The sequence below is a fragment of the Panthera leo genome, chromosome D3 (assembly GCF_018350215.1).
Source record: "Panthera leo isolate Ple1 chromosome D3, P.leo_Ple1_pat1.1, whole genome shotgun sequence".
Taxonomy (NCBI): domain Eukaryota; kingdom Metazoa; phylum Chordata; class Mammalia; order Carnivora; family Felidae; genus Panthera; species Panthera leo.
Window position 1 is genome coordinate 55,750,185 of NC_056690.1, and position 18,004 is coordinate 55,768,188.

Below are 18,004 nucleotides of genomic sequence, written 5' to 3' on the forward strand. Positions count from 1 at the left end.
TTTTTAACAAAAATGGAGTGCAGTGAAGATTTGCTGACACTGATAATATTTTATGGACTTTCTCCTTTGATTACTATTTTAAATTCCTGGAAATATGAAGTCCAATGACTACAGATCCTTTTCATTATTGCTCTTATCATCATCATTATGATTATTTATAGAAGAATTTTCTGGATCAGAGTGGAGCAGGAATATTTTATCTCTATTCTATGCTTATCAGCCAATCTGCCTTTGTAACAGCAGGATACATTCCCTATGTTTGAACATTTCTGGTGCAAACCAATTTACTCACTTTGGTTACTATCTCTTATGTCTCCAGCACAGTGACGGCCCCATACACACCATTAACACTGGAGTTATTCTTTGATTTTGAAAATACCTGAAATGTAGCCCCCTCATTTCGTATCTGAGTAAACTGTAGCCTAAGCCAAAAAGTGGTTAAATTAATTGTTTAGAACTCTTAAATTTTAGTGTAGTATTATTTTTTCACACCAGATTGGCTACAGATTTTTCTCATTAGTCTCATAAGTTGACAAGAATTCTAGAAAATTTTACATACATATCGTGAGAAACTGGTGCAAGTTAAAATGTCCTATTCAGAAGTGGAAACACCAAACCAATAGGTATTTATAAAAAGAACAGAACAAAAATTATGCTAATTGAAGCTAAGGTTAAGTATTCTAGGTCTCACAGAATAAAGATGTACCTTTTTAATTCTCAGAGTAGGAATGCACAATACATTCTGCACGATACATTATTTTTCTATAGTACATCCCTAGAAATGGATGTTCAATTCATATTGAAAACACACTCCTTAAAGAGAGCCAGTTTTAAATTTTTTTCAAAAAATTAATCTGAAAGTAACTTAACAGACTCAAACTTTGGAAAGAGCAAATAAAAAGAATGGAATTCTCATAAACTTCCATGAAGCAGGAGACCTCTTGAACATGGAAACCCTGGCCATATTAATAATATTATGATTATGAATATATTAATAATAATATGATTATTAATTGTAACTAAGGCAATGACAGATCTATGGGAATCGTCCTGCTTATTCTTCTACCTGGAACATGAGTAGTGATTGGATAAAGGACAAATAATATTATTCCAAACTTTACCATGTACCAAGCACTTTACACATATGAACTGATTTATTTCACCACACCATGCATATTGTTACCGCCCTTGAAACAGGAGGAGAAAAAAAAGTAAATAATTTGCCAAAACTGATACAGATAGGAAGTGCTAGATTTGAAATCTGAAACTGAGTTTGTCTGGCTTCTAGCCTATTTTTTTTTTAGCTACAGCATATGTTCTCCACTCTGAATTAAATGAATGTAATTATTGGCAGCTATGTATGTGAATAATACATGTAGGTTTACTGTATCACACTACAAGTTGTGTGTGTGTGCGTGTGTGTGTGTGTGTGTACACATTTATATGCAGACTGTTCTCTCTGTTGAAAACACCAACTTTTCCCCTTAGTTCCCAGATTTCTACCAGTTCCTCCTATTTTACATGTAGAAGAAAGAGTTTGAAATTTAACCCTTTAATTGGACCCTAACGTAAGAAATATTACTGGAAGGGCAGCTGTGCTTAGCCTGTGATAAAACACAAGTGACAGGGGCGCCTGGGTGGCGCAGTCGGTTAAGCGTCCGACTTCAGCCAGGTCACGATCTCGCGGTCCGTGAGTTCGAGCCCCGCGTCAGGCTCTGGGCTGATGGCTCGGAGCCTGGAGCCTGTTTCCGATTCTGTGTCTCCCTCTCTCTCTGCCCCTCCCCCGTTCATGCTCTGTCTCTCTCTGTCCCAAAAATAAAAAATAAAAAAAAAAAAAAAAAAAAACATTGAAAAAACACAAGTGACAAAAGATAACTGAAGAAGAGCGACATATTTCCAAAGGTAAAGTGCGGGCAGAAGTTGGGAAGAACTAAGTACTAGAAGACTAGACATCTCACAATTATTTCTTATAATGTTACGTCATTAATTTTGGAGTAAACTTCCAAATTACTAAGCACACTTAACATTCAATTTTCAGTAATAAGATTTATCTTCAATTCAAATGTAAGTGATATTTAAATGAGCCATTCCTCCTCTCCATTCTGTTAATACAGATAATCAAGAGTTGACTATCGTCAAATATAAGGAAGGAAATACATTTAATGCAGCAGTAATAGTTCACATATATGCAAGGAAAAATGCAGAAAAAAAGCAAAGACCTAAAAGACACTAGAATTCCCCAATGACTGAACAAAATAATTATGATAGCCTTTACATATTCCTAAAATGTGTCATTTTATGTGGATTTTTAAAAAGAGCTCATGAGTAGGACACATACCCTCCAATTTTATCTATAATCAGGTCAGATTGTGATAACAGTTAAGTTGTATAATGCCTAGATATTTCAAGGAATGACAATACCGCAGATAGATAAAAACAAATAGCATTCAAAAGTTAATCCAATATTAAAGGACCACCATTTCCTGCAGAGTGAAAACATAGAAAGATTTGCAAAAAAGGCAAAGTAAATAAAATGATCACTAAATCTATTGATAATATTATTAAAACAATATGAAACGCTTTAATGATTAGTTGTATAAGTATGATTTCTTGGCCATGTAGCAAAAGGGAGAAAAAAGGTCAATAAACATAATCATGCATGCGCTATGACTAATGTGTTAGAAGTAGAAAAAAATCTTAAACTTAATGGGAACCATTGTAATTGCAATTGATATCTAGCTAATTCTACCAATGACTAGCCAATTCTAGCATTAGTCTTGAGAATTAAACACTGACCCAACAGTGTAGGGCCCTAGTACCACTAAACCATTCCATTTCAAATTGCATTTAGTTTTATGCCCTGTTAGTTGAACATTTATATTAAATTTTAACATTAGACTTAATTTATTATAGAGTGATATGCACTGTTTTGCTGGCATTGCAGTGGTTCTTTTTGTTCTATGATGTATTATTACTCTATAAAATGGAAATCTTTCCTAATTAGGATTCAGTTAAGAGAAAGCAGGAGGTAAAAGATTATGCCGAGAAGAATCTTCATGATATTAGTGAAGGGTGAAAATATCTTAGATGTGGAAATTAAAAATAAACTTGGGAAAGGATCTTCAAATAGGATGTTCTCAAGAGGGAATGGATGATGTTTCAGTGCTACTTATATGTCCAAAGTTGGTATTTCCACCCCAAAATGCATACAATATCTTCATAATGTTAATGCAAAATAATACATGTTGGAAACATGTTTACCAATTTATTGGAAGTGTCTAGCAAGAATCATGGCAAGGGATCACATTCCCTACATTTCATCTAAGAAAACGGTGAGAGTTGGGTCTACATCATGTTTCCGTTTCAATTAAAGGTGTCTAATAAATACACTTCAAAGATTAAATCATATTAAATTGCTTTTGGCACCTAAACAGATTTGGCTGCCACACTACTACTGACAATGAAGCCACTTTTTTGTTGACACGTTTGTTTCCATTTCACAACTGAACTTATGCATTCCTACCGTACGAAGTTCTATCAAGTTCAGGTAGCTATTTCATGAAAATGCATTATCTTAAGGGTACACAGTTAGTGATATTAGTAGATCGATGTATATTTTTTCCTGTTAATATCCAATATCCAAAGATAAAACCCTGGCTTAGGAGACAAGCAAAATGAGTATGTTCAGTAATATTAGTCTACATAAAAATATTTTAAGAAGCTAGGCCATTGTCATTAGTCATGATAAGAATGTCTCCTAGGATATGTAAGTCAAAAGAAAGTTTATGTGGCAGAATTATGTAAGGAAACTTACAATAGTGCCTGCCCACAAACCATGCAATTTGGAAACAGCCAAGAAACAAAACCATAGAGAAGGAGAGATAAATACAACATGTATTAGGGGTTATTATGCAACTACAAAGATTCAATATGACCCTGGAAATATAGCAAAAAATAGTTATGGAAAAGAAGCTATTTCTTATGCTCAGTAGCTAATTTTCAAACATATGTACCTGTATTTGAAACTTTGAGCATTTCACACATTTTTCTGTATCTGAAAAAAAAATGGATCCAGACTGATATTGTGTATCAATATAGCTGAAAACAGTCAATAAAAAGGTAGCCAAAAGCAAAGTTCAATAAGAATTCTAAAAAAGGATATTATTTTTGATTGCTGATAAAACACTTCTGATGTATACTTTGCTCATATTGGAAAAGAATAATTTACTGTTCAATTTTCCCAGAAAGGATGAAATATCTATAAGATGATTTCATAAAATGTTTGATTAAATAAAAGCTAGATTAAAATGTCTAGGTCAAACTGTATATATAATTAGAAACTTTAGAAATAATATATAACTCCATTTTGAAAATATTTCAATATCTAACAATTAATTAAATCTATTTTCCACATAATTTACGATATACATAATTCTCTATTTTCATTTTAAAATGTTCAAGGGCATTGGATCTATGAAAACAACACATATATTTTAATCCTCTACTCTGGAAAATTAAGAAATGCATATTCTTCAGGACAAATGTATTTAATATAAGGTGACACAAGAAAAGTACATCAAATTTTCTTATCCATGTGAATATAAGTATTAAATGGAAATACTTATAATACACAATATGATTTGAAAGGAAGGAATGTTAAGACTATAGTGGTAGTACAAAAGTTCATATGACCCAGTCCATATATCATATATTTATGATCTGAATATATATTATGTATTGAATATGTAACACAAATATATCTTTCCATTTGTGGGCATTTGACTGGGACTACCACATTTTATGTATATTTAAAGAAAACAAAATGAGAGTGCTAGAGACAGATTTAAATTATATGCAACAGACTTAGTGAATATACGACCAAAACAGAATCAGTAATAATAATAGTTTACATGTTGGGTGTGACCATGATATGGTCTAATTTATATTAAAGATAGACTATTTATAAATATTTAAACCATTTTCAACAAACATACATAATATCAAATTCCAAAATGCATGCCTTTCTATTTTCTGTGTTTTTTGGTTTTTTTTAACTTACTGCTTTGTAAGTTCTCTTTTGTCCAGCATGTTTCCGAATTTGTTCTCCATTTGGCCCTGTTTCCACATGCATCGAATAGATAATGTCAAAGAAATCTTCAACCACAGCTACCCGCCGCAAAGACAGCTTCTCATCTACCCCTACACCATCCTGGAAACAAAACCAAAAAATAAATAAATAAATAAAATACACAAAATTAATAAAGAAATATATATTCACCACAAAGAGGTAATTAAACAAAAACATTTTGATAAACTGAGCCAAATCATCTGATAGGAAACTTTAAAAACTTGTGAGTGAATATTGCATAATTTCACACATTCACATATAGAACTTTAAGAAATATGAAAAAAGATATCTGGCATAGTGATCATGCTTACCCATAAATAACATCTTTTAAGTTTTATAATGACTTATTTGTTGCCATCAGCATAACATTCTTAAATTATTCTAAAACATATTTTAAGGCTTAGTAATTTTTATTACAATAATTTCATTCTAAATATTGATTCATTCATCCAATCAATTTTATTGAGTTGCTGGGTACTGGAAGCTGTTATTAGAGAAATAAAAGAAATAATATGAAATCCCTAACCTTAAACACCATATAATTTAAGATTAGACTAAGGGGCACTAAGTGTTCAAGTTAAAAATGGAAGCTCTAGAGATAGTCTAGGTGTGAACTTTGGACCCTCCACTCAGAAATTGGATGTTTTGTGCAAATCACTGAAATTCCCCTAAATTTCACTCTTCTCAAATTTCAGTTTTCTCAATTGGAAAACAGAGATAATAGAGGCCGCTTCACAGAATTGTAATCAAATGAAGTAACAAAGGAAAAGGATGTGACCCAATTGGTTGGCATATAGTGAACACTTGACAAATAGCAGCTCTTGTCATTTTAATGATTGGGATAAAAATGTAAACAACATACTATAGGAGTTGAAAGAATAAAGGTATCACCTCCGGCTGAGATAGCTTCTTGGAAGAAACACAATTTGATGTGAGTGGGAATTCACACAGGGTAAAAGCCATGGTGGTACAAAGTGTAGCAAAAAGCTCCCATAAATGATAAGAAGTAAGAAATTCATAAGAAAAGAATAAGAAATTAGGAATTAGACAAGAAAGACATTTAATCTTATATGAAAGCGTTTTCTATTTGCAAACACAGACATGCACACACGTGCATACACACGCAATGTTCTTACGTGGACCCCGAGGCATAATCTGAAATAACATGATGTAGGCATTAATGTTGGTATACAGCATAAGAGAATGATTAATCTGAGCTAAATTATTATGCAGTCAATGAGTCAAATGGTATATTTAAATAACTATACGTATATATTTAAATAACTACATATATATTCAAATACATATATATTCAAATATATGTGGATTGTGTATTTCACAATCTGTTAAATTTGAAGCACTCCTCCACAGTTACCTAGAATGCAGGTGATTCCTCACTAGGTTTATATCTTTCTCACTTATCTCCTTTAACATCTTAAGCCATCTTTTCTTCTATACTGGGTCTCATGGATAATCCCTTATTGTCTTGTGATACAAGACCAGCATATGTAGTGAAAGTACAGAGAAACTGCATGAAGCATGGCCGTAACTACCCCGAAAAACTGAGGTAGCTTAGAGTACAGTGCCTGGGAAGCACCATTTCAGATGCCCATCCCCCAATCACTCCAACCTACACCCACTCCTCAGAGAACATCCACTGTTCCTAGGCTAGATATCCAAATTTTAGCTCTTCCCACCAGCAAAAACACACATAAAATTTTGTCTTTTCTCCAACTCATAAAACTTACAGTTTCCTCTCGTTTCCTTTGCTGGATAATCAGAAACATAGTGACTGTATACAGTTAATAAAATATGAGCGACGTAGGAATCACAGCCTACTTACTCGCGCCTTCAACAATTATCCCAGAAAGACCAAATACATCGCCAAGCCTTCTACTAGGCACTAAAATTACCAATGTGTATGAGACAGATGATCAAGGTCTTTGTGGAGTTCACAGTCTAGTACAGGAAAAAAATATCAAATAATTGTTAGAGGTGTATACTGATTTCCTGTGACTTTGGTAATAAGTTAGTACAAATAGGAGGCTTAAAACAAGAGAATTTATTTCCTCATAGGCCTGGAGGCCAGATGTCCAAATTCAAAGATGGTGGCAGAGCTGCACCCCCTCGGGCAGTTCTACAGGAGAATCCATTCTTGGTCTCTTCCAGTCTTGTGGCTGCTAGCATTCCATGCCTTGAGGCCATGTCACATTGCCTTCTTCTTTTTGATGTGTCTCTCCTTCGTGTGTCTCTTTCTCTTAATGACTCATTTTATCTGAAGGCATTTAGGTCTAACCAGATAATCCAGGGTAACCTCTTCACTCGCTATCCTTAACTTAATTGCATCTATGAAGACTCTTTTTCTAAACAAGGTAACATTTACAAAATTCAGGGATTAAGACTTGAAATTTTTAGGTGGCTATCATATAACTACAGGTTGTATGAATTAGAGTACAGAATTAGAGTACAGAAGGTATAAATTGCGCTATGGGAACATATATAGGAAATGCTTCACCATCAGTGGTTAACAGTTAGTATACTTTCAAGAAATCAGTGTTAATCAAGATAATATTGAAATCACATGCATTGGGGAAGGGACATCACCTATTATCCTTCTGTCATATGGGTCTGCTTGCAATTGTGATGAAGTTCAATTTACACCCACACTCATTAAAACTCAAAATTGCCATAACCAAGTAGGACAATCCCAGGTACGCAAGATTGGTTTAACATATAAAAATTAATTAAAGTTTATACATTTATTCTGAGAGGGTGTGCATGTGGGAGCTGGGGAGGGGCAGAGAAAGAGGGAGAGAGAGTGAATCCCAAGCAGGCTCTGTGCTGTCAGCACAGAGTCCAACACAGGGCTCCATCTCATGAACTGCGAGATCATGACCTGAGCCGAGATCATGATCTGAGCCTAAATCAACATTCAGATGTTTAACTGACTGAGCCATCCAGGTGCCCCCCCAAATTAATTAATGTAATACACTATATTAAAGAATAATGGACAAAAAGCATACGATCACTTCAATAGATGCAGAAAAAGCATTTGACAAAAACCAACATACTTTCCTGAGAAAAACTCTTAATAAACTAGAAAGAAATTTTCTCATGATAAAGGGCATCTATAAAAATCCCATGACCAATATTTAACAATGAAAGATTGAATGCTTTCCCACTATGAATAGGAGCAAAACAAGAATGTCTGCTCTAGCCACTGCTATTTAATATTTTACTGGAGGTACAATTAGGCAAAATAAAGGAAAAGGAAAAGGAAAAGGAAAACAAAAAGAAAAAGAAAAAGGGAAAGAAAAAGGGAAAGAAAAAGGGAAAGGGAAAGAGAAAAAGAAATAAAAAGGAAAAGGAAAGGAGGAAGGAAGGAAGGAAGGAAGGAAGGAAGGAAAGAAAGAAAGTTCACCTAGATTGAAAAGAAGGAAGAAAAAACTATCTCTATTTGTATATGACATGATCTGGTATATAGGAAACTCTGTGGAATCCACCAAATAACTGTTAGAATTAATAAGTGAGTTCAGCAAATTTGAGGTTCACAAGTAATATATAAAAATCAATTGCATTTCTGTTCATTAGCAATAAAAAACCCAAAAATGAATTTGGAAAATCATTTCATTTACAATGGCATCTAAAAATTAGAATACAAGACATAAATTTAGACAAAAAGTTAAAAAAAAAGTGCAAGCCTCATACATTGAAAGATACAAAACATTGTTATAAAAACTTCTAATGACCCAAATAAATGGAAAAATAGCCTATGCTCACAGAGCAGAGGCTTGATATTGTTAAGATGGTAATAGAATCCCCATTTAAAAATTCTGGCTAGTTTTTTGCAGAAATTGACAAGTCAAAGTTTATATATAAATGCAAGTTACTTAGAATAGCCAAAATAATATTTGAAAAGAAGAAATTTGGAAGTCTCACACTTCTTGACTTCAAACTTACTATAAATCTTACATAATAGACAACATGGTACTGGGCATGAGAATAGATATATAGATCAATGGGACAGAATTGAGATTCCAGAAATAAACCCTTACACTCATTTTCAATTCATTTTAAATAGGAGTGTCAAAACAATGCAGCAGGGAAAAAATAGTCTTTTCAACAAATGGTACTGGAACAACTGGATACCCACATGCAAAAGAATGACATGGAATCCCGACCTCACACCATACATAAAAATTAAGTCAAAATGAACCATAGACCTAAATGTAGAAGCTAAAACTTAAAATTCTTTAAAAAATAAACCATACAGAGAAATAAACGTTTTTAAACTTAGGTAAGGCAAAGTCATCCAAGTTATAAAATCAAAAGTAAAAGCAACAAAAGAAAAATTAATTGAACTGTATTAAAATTTTAAAAAAAATTTATGCTGAATATGGTACCATCAAAAAAGTGAAGTAACAACCCACAGAACTGGGAGAACATGTTTGAAAATCATATATCCGATAAGGGGTTAATAGCCAAAATATATAAAGGACACGTTCAACTCAATAGCTAAAAATACAAACATTCCAATTACAGAAATAGGTAAAGGACCTGAATCATCATTTCCAAAGACACCCAAACAGACAACAGGTACATGAAAAGGTACTCAACATCACTAACCATCAAGTAAATGCAAATCAAAACCACAATGAGATATCACTTCATACACGTTTGAATAACTACTATCAAAAGGACAAGAAATAACAAATGTTGGTGAGGATGTGGAGAACAGTGATCTCTTGCACTCTGCTGGCGGGAATGTAAACTGGTGCAGAACTATGAAAAACACTATGGTATGGATATTCCTCAAAAAGTTCAAAATAGAACTACCATATGATCCAGCAATTCCAGTTTTGGGTTTATCCAAAGGTAACAAAAACACTAACTCAAAAAGATACATGCACCCTCATTTTCATTACAATAGCTATGAATGTTGGGAGAAAATAGTCATGAAAGCAACCTAAGTATCTATCTGTTGATGGACAAATGGATAAAGAAAATGTGGTCATATGTATATAAGCCACATTTTGTGCTACCACATAATTGTGGTATTATACACACACACACACATAGAATATTTTTCAGCCACAAAAAAAAAAAAAGGGAAATCTTGCTATTTGCAACAACATGGATGGTTCTTGAGGATACTGTGCTAAGAGAAATAAGACAAAGACAAATACCATATGATTTAACTTACATATGGAATGTAAAAAAACAAGCAAACAAACAAAAAACCAAACTCATAGATACAAAGAACAGACTGGTGGTTACCAGGGTCAGGAAGTAGGATGTGGATTAAATGGGTAAAGATGGTCAAAATTTTGAAGGTATAAACTTCTAGCTATAAAATAAATAAATCCTGGGGATATAATATATTGCATGGTTACTATAGATAATAATATTGTATTACATTTTTGAAATTGCTAAGATCTTAAAAGTTCCTATCATAAAAAAAGAGTTGTAACTATGGGTGGCGGTGGATATTAACCAGACCTATTGTGGTGATCATTTTGATATATGTCTCATTACATATAATCATTGTAATCATATAATCATTATATATCTACACCATAATCATTATGTTGTATACCTAAAACAAAAAAAATTGTAAAGATTTTGAATAAACATTTCCCCAAAGAAGATGTTCCAATGGCAAGTAAGCACAAGAAGAAATGATCGACAGAATTAGTAATCAGGGAAACATAAATAAAAATTTCAATGAGATACTACTTCACATTGACTAGGATTGCTATAATCAAACATAAGTATAGGCAAAGATATGGAGAACTTGGAACTCTCATGCATTGCTGGTGGAAATGCAAAGTGATGCAGGTGCTTTGGAAAGTCTGACAGGAACTTGAAAATTTAACAGATTTACCAGATGACTGAAAAAGCCCTAAGTACACACATATATTCAAGAGAAATTAAAACATAGGCCCACAGAAAATAAAGTGTACAAAATCCAGCAGCATATCCATTACAGCAAAAAAATAGAGATAATAAAATGCCTCTGAACTGAATATATAAACAAAATGTGGTATAAGCATTCTAAGAAATATTATTCTGACATAAAAAGGGATAAAGTATTGATCCATGCTATGCCATGGATGAAATTTGAAGATATAAAGCTAAATTAAAGAAGCCAGACACAACAAAAGACACCTATTACTTGATTCGTTTTATAAGAAGTGTCCAGAAAAGGCACATTTACAGATGTGAAGCAGATTATTGGATGCTTTGAACTAGGAAGAGGAGTGTATGGGGACTGACTGCTAATGGTTACAAAGAAGGGACTTTAGTAGGGACAAAATGTTCTAAAATTAGATGATGGTGGTGATGGTTTTATATCCTGTGAATATACTAAAACATTAAATTGTGTACTTTACGTGGATGAATTACACGGTGTGTGTTATGCCTCAAAAACACTTGAAATACGCAGTCTCCAATAGCTTTGAATTTTAATTTCTTTTTTGTTTTATTTTATTGTATTTTAAATATGCATTTTTAAATTTTAAAAAAATTTTTGAGTATGGTTGACACACAATATTACATTAGTTTCAGGTGGACAACACGGTGATTCAAATACTCTACATTACACTGTGCTCACCACAAATGTAGCTACCATCTGTCACCATACAACACTATTCCACTATCACTGACTATATTCCCTATGCTGTGCCTTTTATTCCCGTAACTTATCCATTCTATAACCGGAAACGTGTATCTGCCCCAACTCGTCCCCATCCATTTTGCTCATCTCTCCAACCCCTTTCCCTTTGGCAACCACCAGTTTTTTCTCCATATTTATAGGGGTGATTCTGCTTTTTGTTTGTTTATTCATTTCTTTTGTTTTATACATTGCACATGAATGATATTACATGGCATTTGTCCGTCTCAATCTGACTTATTTCACTTAACGTAATACTGTCTATTACCATTTGCAACAACACAGATTTTAATTTCAAAGAGGCCAGGGGCGCCTGGGTGGCTCAGTCGGTTAAGCGTCCCACTTCAGCTCAGGTCATGATCTCACAGTCCGTGAGTTCAAGCCCCACGTCAGGCTCTGTGCTAACAGCTCAGAGCCTGGAGCCTGCTTCGGGTTGTGTGACTCCTTCTCTCTGCCCCTCCACCTCTCACGCTCTGTCTCCCTCTCAAAAATAAATAAACATTAAAAAAAACCCTTAATTTCAAAGAGGCAAAACATCAAAAAAGGAGTTCATACAATACAATTCTAACAGTCTGCACACCCATAAATGTAGAGTGAAAATGGAAATGGCTAAATCACCAAGGCTTATAGCAGTGTGTTGGTATACACAAGGTTTTTTTTTTTTTAATTTTTTTAATGTTTATTTATTTTTGAGACAGAGAGAGACAAAGCATGAACAGGTGAGGGTCAGAGAGAGGGAGACACAGAATCCGAAGCAGGCTCCAGGCTCTGAGCTGTCAGCACAGAGCCCGACGTGGGGCTCGAACTCCATACCATGAGATCATGACCTGAGTCAAAGTCGGATGCTAAACCGAATGAGCCACCCAGGCGCCCCATACACAAGGTTTTTATAAATTTTAATAACATAAGGATGTGTAGCATACAACTTATAAATAATAGCAAAATACGTAATACTTTTTACTGTAAATTACATATAGACAACTAATTCTCACAGAATGCTTTCATTGACTTGTGTTCAATTCTTGGTCAGCAAAACCAGGCTATTTTATTCAAACCATGATAATGTCAAACGGAATTTCATTGCAGACTTCTTCCTAATAAGTTCTTTTGTAATTTAACATGGGATGTACTTTACTGTTGTATCATTTCTCCCTTGTATAAATTTTATTAAACTGAGACTTCTTTCAGCTTCAGCACTATGGCCATAAGCAGAACAATAAATCCAGCCCTGATGTGTGGTACTTGCTGATTTCCGTGGCGTAAGTACTTCCACCGAAGAATATTTCAAGATACCAGTGTGAAGTCACCGAGCCCAGAGTTAGGAAGAGATGCACGACAGCATAGCAGTCTGGTGAAAATACCACATAATAGACCAGAAAAGCTACCTCAAGAATATGAATAATAGGGAGCCTGGGTGGCTCAGTCAGTTAGGTGTCTGACTCTTGATTTCAGCTCAGGTCATGGTCTCACAGTGTCATGAGTTCAAGTCCCGCATCGGGCTCCATGCTGGCGTCACAGAGCCTGCTTGGGATTCTCTCTCTCCCTCTCTCTCGGCCCACTCCCCCACTCGTGCTGTCTCTCTCTCAAACCAAAAATAAATAAGCTTTAAAAAACAAAAGTATGAATAATAATAACATAACTAGGCAGTGATACATTTTGAGTTTCTACCACCTCTCAGAGTAAATAGCTTACTAAGTTCATATCCCTTAATGTTTAATAATGGCTGTTTCACAAATGGCTTATAAAATTTCTGAAAATGTAACAATTAGCTCTCTTAAATTAGTACAAACTAGCCCCAGGATACCACTGTTTTTATGTCATTCAAGATGAGTGACATATTTAACGAATTAAGTGAATATTTTATAGCGCAGTTCCTGTAGTCAACCATTGACATAAAAAGCCTTAGATAACAAGAATTCAAAAAACTAACTAATCTAACATAACACTTGAGGGTGCTATAAAACATAGGTACTATTGGAAAAATTTTATGTTAAAGTTAACATGATAGCAAAACTAATCAGATTTGTAAATGGAATGTGTGATGGCAAGTCTGTGCTCAAAAAATTATGGTTTATTCAATGTCCTAATTGTATTATATTAACACACTAAAATGCTATTGAAGGAAGATAATAGTTAAGCTCAAAAATGAATCACCCTTACTTCACTTCCTGCTAGCTTACTAACAGCCCATCAGTCAGATAACATACATACACAAAAAAATTTAAGGCAAACGTGAATTTGGTAAATGAGAGACACAAAGTTTAGAGATACTAACATGATTATAGTGAAATCAATATGCCATTATGTTAAAAGACTATCGTAAAAGATTTTCATGTCTTTTCTTGGCCTTACAGGAGCTATTTAGAATACACTATTCCTAAGTTTCAAATTCAACTTCTTTTGAAATTCCTCATTTCCAATTACATTATGAAGCTAAACAAGAACTGATGGGAACACAACCATTCAGGGATCTCTCTCCTGCAATCCTTCCTGACTCCCATTCTCCACAGAGGGGTATATCTGCTTGCACCAATATTAAGCTCTGGTAAGATACACATAGACATTGACACTAATATGTCACTCAAGTATATTCAGATAATTTGTGAGAATTTTCTGCTCCATTAAAGAAAAATATTTGAAAGTCAAATTTTTGATATATCAAATAAAACATCTACTGGCATAATTATATTACACAATTCAAACTAAGGCCAATATAACACATTTACTGTTTAGGAATCAGTGAGTGAAAATAGTGATCTCACCTGTCCTTCTTCAGTCCAGTTGTTATCAAACAGCTATCTTAAATGACAAAATTATCATGATAAAGTTGATGGGATGGCAATTTTAGTGAAATATTTTCAAATAAAAGCAGTATGAAGCTCTGTCAATTTATAAACAACAAATAAAACAACATAATAAAGAAAAAAAGGGTTCCAACACTCAATATTCAAGAGTCCTAAACTCAAAAATTTATAGAGACCATCTGCAAAAAATTGAAATTTTGCCAATACTTTTCAAAGTGTTACCTAAACTGAAAGGTACCCTTGTGCTCCTACTCTACTCAGTTGACTGGATAAGTTCATTTTCCATTGGCAAGTCTGTTGTCCTATGCTGAGATAAAGCAATGGGGGAATGGAAGAAGAGGAGGATTCAGTCTATGAATATGGAAAGGGACCCAAATTTGGCGTAACTTGCTGTAACTACCTAAGGGTGCTCCCTTGGAATATAATTCTGCAGGGCGGATGCAATCAGAAAGCCCAGGAGTGGGGCAGTATGAGTAAGTATAAAGTGTTGGCAAGGCTTAAGAAATTACTTCTACTGGGTTGCCCGGGTGGCTCAGTCAGTTGAGCATCAGACTCTTGGTTTTGGCTCAGGTCATGATCTCATGGTTGGTGGGTCCAAGCCCCACCTTGGGTTCTGCATTAATGCTGAAGTTGCAAGAGCCTGCTTGGGATCCTCTCTCTCTCCCTCTCTCTCCCTCTCTCTCAGTCTCTCTCTCTCTCTCTCTCTCTCTGCCCCTCCCCTGCTCATGCTCCATCTTTCTTTCAAGATAAAGAAACTTTTTATTTTTTTTTTAAGAAATTACCTCTACTATGTGCAAGATACTGTGATAGATTACTTTAGCTAATTCCAAAGAAAAACTCATAAGCTGTTTCCCTTCCTGAAGGAGCTTGCAGTCTACCATTAGTTTAGATGAGTAGGTCAAAAGAGACTGTAACAAGTAGAGCATGATAAATCCAACATGCTCTAAAACTGGTTCCCAATCTTGGCTGCACATTGAAATCTCCTGGTGAACTTTGAATTTCTGATACCTAGGTCTTTTCTCCAGAGAATGTGATTTAATAGATCATGGGTGCACTTGGGCAAGGGAGTTTTTAACATCTTCAGGGATTCTAATATGCAGTAAAGGTTGAGAAATCAGGAGAGGAGTTAGTTACAGATACGAATGAAACATGGGGCGCCTGGGTGGCTCAGTCAGTTAAGGGACTGACCCTGATTTCGGCTCAGGTCATGATCTCACAGTTTGTGGTCATTTGAGCCCCTCACTGGGGTCAATGCTGTCATTGCGGAGCCTGCGTGAGATTCTCTTTTTTTCTCCCTGCCTCGCCCCTGCTTGCTCTCTCTCTCTCAAAATAAATAAATAAACATTTGAAGCAAACAAACAAAAAAAAGAATGAAGCAGAATTATGGGGTAGACCCGATGTGGTCATGGATGTCAGTTCAGTTAATACGTTATTGAAGATGTAGTGAGAAACCATTACAATGGTTTTCAACATGAGAATCACAAAATCAGACCAGTGCTTTAAAGCAACTACTATAACAGTAACGTGTACAGCATATCCAGATTAAATAAGAGCGATTGTAACAAGAGGGGAAGGGAAGGGGCAGGTGAGAGAAATTTTGGGAAGGAAAAATTCAGCCATTCCTGGGGACTAAATGTGACGGTGAATTGAAGAAATCAATGAATGAATTTACGAAGGAGAGAAATGAATGAGACCCCCCCCCCCCCAGAAAAGGGAAAAATAAAGAGTAAAATGAAAGAGTAAAACTGGTAGATGAAATAAGAACTACAAGGCTGAGGACAGCATGGGAGGTGGGAGTGGAACGAGTGATAGCAACAGCTGCTGCTGTGCATGAAGCTGTCCCTGTGCTCAGGCAGTCCCCGCTGATATGGTGCAAGGTGTAAGCAAGGTCCTTCACCCTTGTAACAACTCTCTGGGGCAGGCTCAGTTACTGTTCCCAATTTACATACAGGAAAGCTGGCATGGGGAATATAAGTAACTTTCTCCAATCACTAGGTTGTGCTAGGATACAAATCCAGGGCTGGGGGCTCAAGCAGTCATCCCCTATTGATAGGAAAGAGACATGAAATATACATTTCCACTCTCATTCCAGCACAAAGTGCTAATTTTCAAAGTGGTCATCTGCAGCCCTAACCTCCCTTTTTTAACCTTAGGGGAAGATCCTGCTATTTGGCCCTCACCTCTTCTTCTTCAGTTCACTCATATATTTAAAAACAAATATCTGGTAGAGTAAATACTTTGTAAGACACCTTCAGCCAAAAAAAACAAAAACAAAAAACAAAAAAAAAACAAACCCAAAAAACAAAAAAACAAAACAAAACACACACACACACAAAACAAAACAAAAAACCCCACAAAACTTTGATTTTATCAATTACTGAAGAAATGCACTCTAATTTTAAGTAAAATGTTTATAACCCAAATTAAGAACTTTTAGGTTGCAGCATTCTTTAACATCTTCTAAAGTGTTTAATCTTTAACATCTTCTAAAGTGTTTAAGTTACTAACTGTATTTTTAAAAAGGAGACAAGGTAACTTGTAGAATTTTAAATGGACAGTATTTGTGTGTGGGGGGGGGGGGGGGAACCACTGCAGAATAAAAGCAGCATAAAGAGAAAAATGTAGTATTTCAACCTAAAGTACTTCAACCGAAAAATATGTTTTTGGGAAAGGCAAACCTATACAAAATTTATTAATTTTTGTACCAGCAATTCATTTGTAAAAACAGAAAATTTAATTCCACTTCTTTCCAAAATTGATGATCTATTCAAGAAAACAGTACTGAATTCCAAGTTTATGTTGCTTCAATGAGAAGATAATTACAATTATTTATGGAGAATATTCATCCTCTCTTTGGCACAAACAGAAATCCAAGTTACTAGGAGGCCAATCCCTGCCAGCACAAAGAAGTCTGGAAAAACACTGATTTGCCATATGTTCAGATGCTGGCAAAGTGAACTTTACTCGTCAGACACTCTCTTACAGTAGTGACTTTTCACCACTTCCCTGACCCAGACCGCTGTTGCCCTGGAAATATAAAGAACTTGTGATTCTGAAGTACTGATTAACCAGTTATTATTTAGGTTGCCTATTTCCTGGCTTTCGATTATTTCACTGCACTAACCTCATTAATGATTTATGCAGCATTTGAGCAAAAAGGTAAAAAAAACTAATTTTCTCCCCTTGAAAACCAATGTGTTCAAGATAAATTTAGGGTTCATCCAAAGACTGAATCATTTGCACTACCTTTTTTGGTCATCACTATGGATAATTCAGTACTTGGTTGAAGGTGGGAAGCACAACAGTACTTTCTTGCATTTTTCCTTCACTAGCAGACCTATTCATTACCTAACACTGCTAAATCCCTTTTATTCCTTTAGTACTAACAACCAGAGCAAG

The 18,004-nt window shown here is 34.8% G+C and overlaps 1 protein-coding gene across 5 annotated transcripts in view; it reads right to left on the reverse strand.

Moving 5' to 3' along the window:
- NOL4 (nucleolar protein 4) overlaps nt 1-18,004 on the reverse strand; it is a 428,511-nt gene that overhangs the window by 328,930 nt on the left and 81,577 nt on the right. For 2 of the 5 annotated variants that reach the window (XM_042911018.1, XM_042911016.1), the window contains exons 1-2: nt 5,060-5,138; nt 4,014-4,054 (exon numbers count right to left, since the gene is read on the reverse strand). Coding sequence is in view for 3 of the 5 variants with exons in the window: in XM_042911019.1 (XP_042766953.1) it covers nt 4,014-4,076; nt 5,060-5,209 (213 nt within the window). In the remaining 2 variants the exon portion in view is untranslated. Of the gene's footprint in view, nt 1-4,013; nt 4,077-5,059; nt 5,210-18,004 lie in introns of those variants that run through there. The other 3 variants (XM_042911014.1, XM_042911013.1, XM_042911019.1) reach the window with 2 other exon arrangements.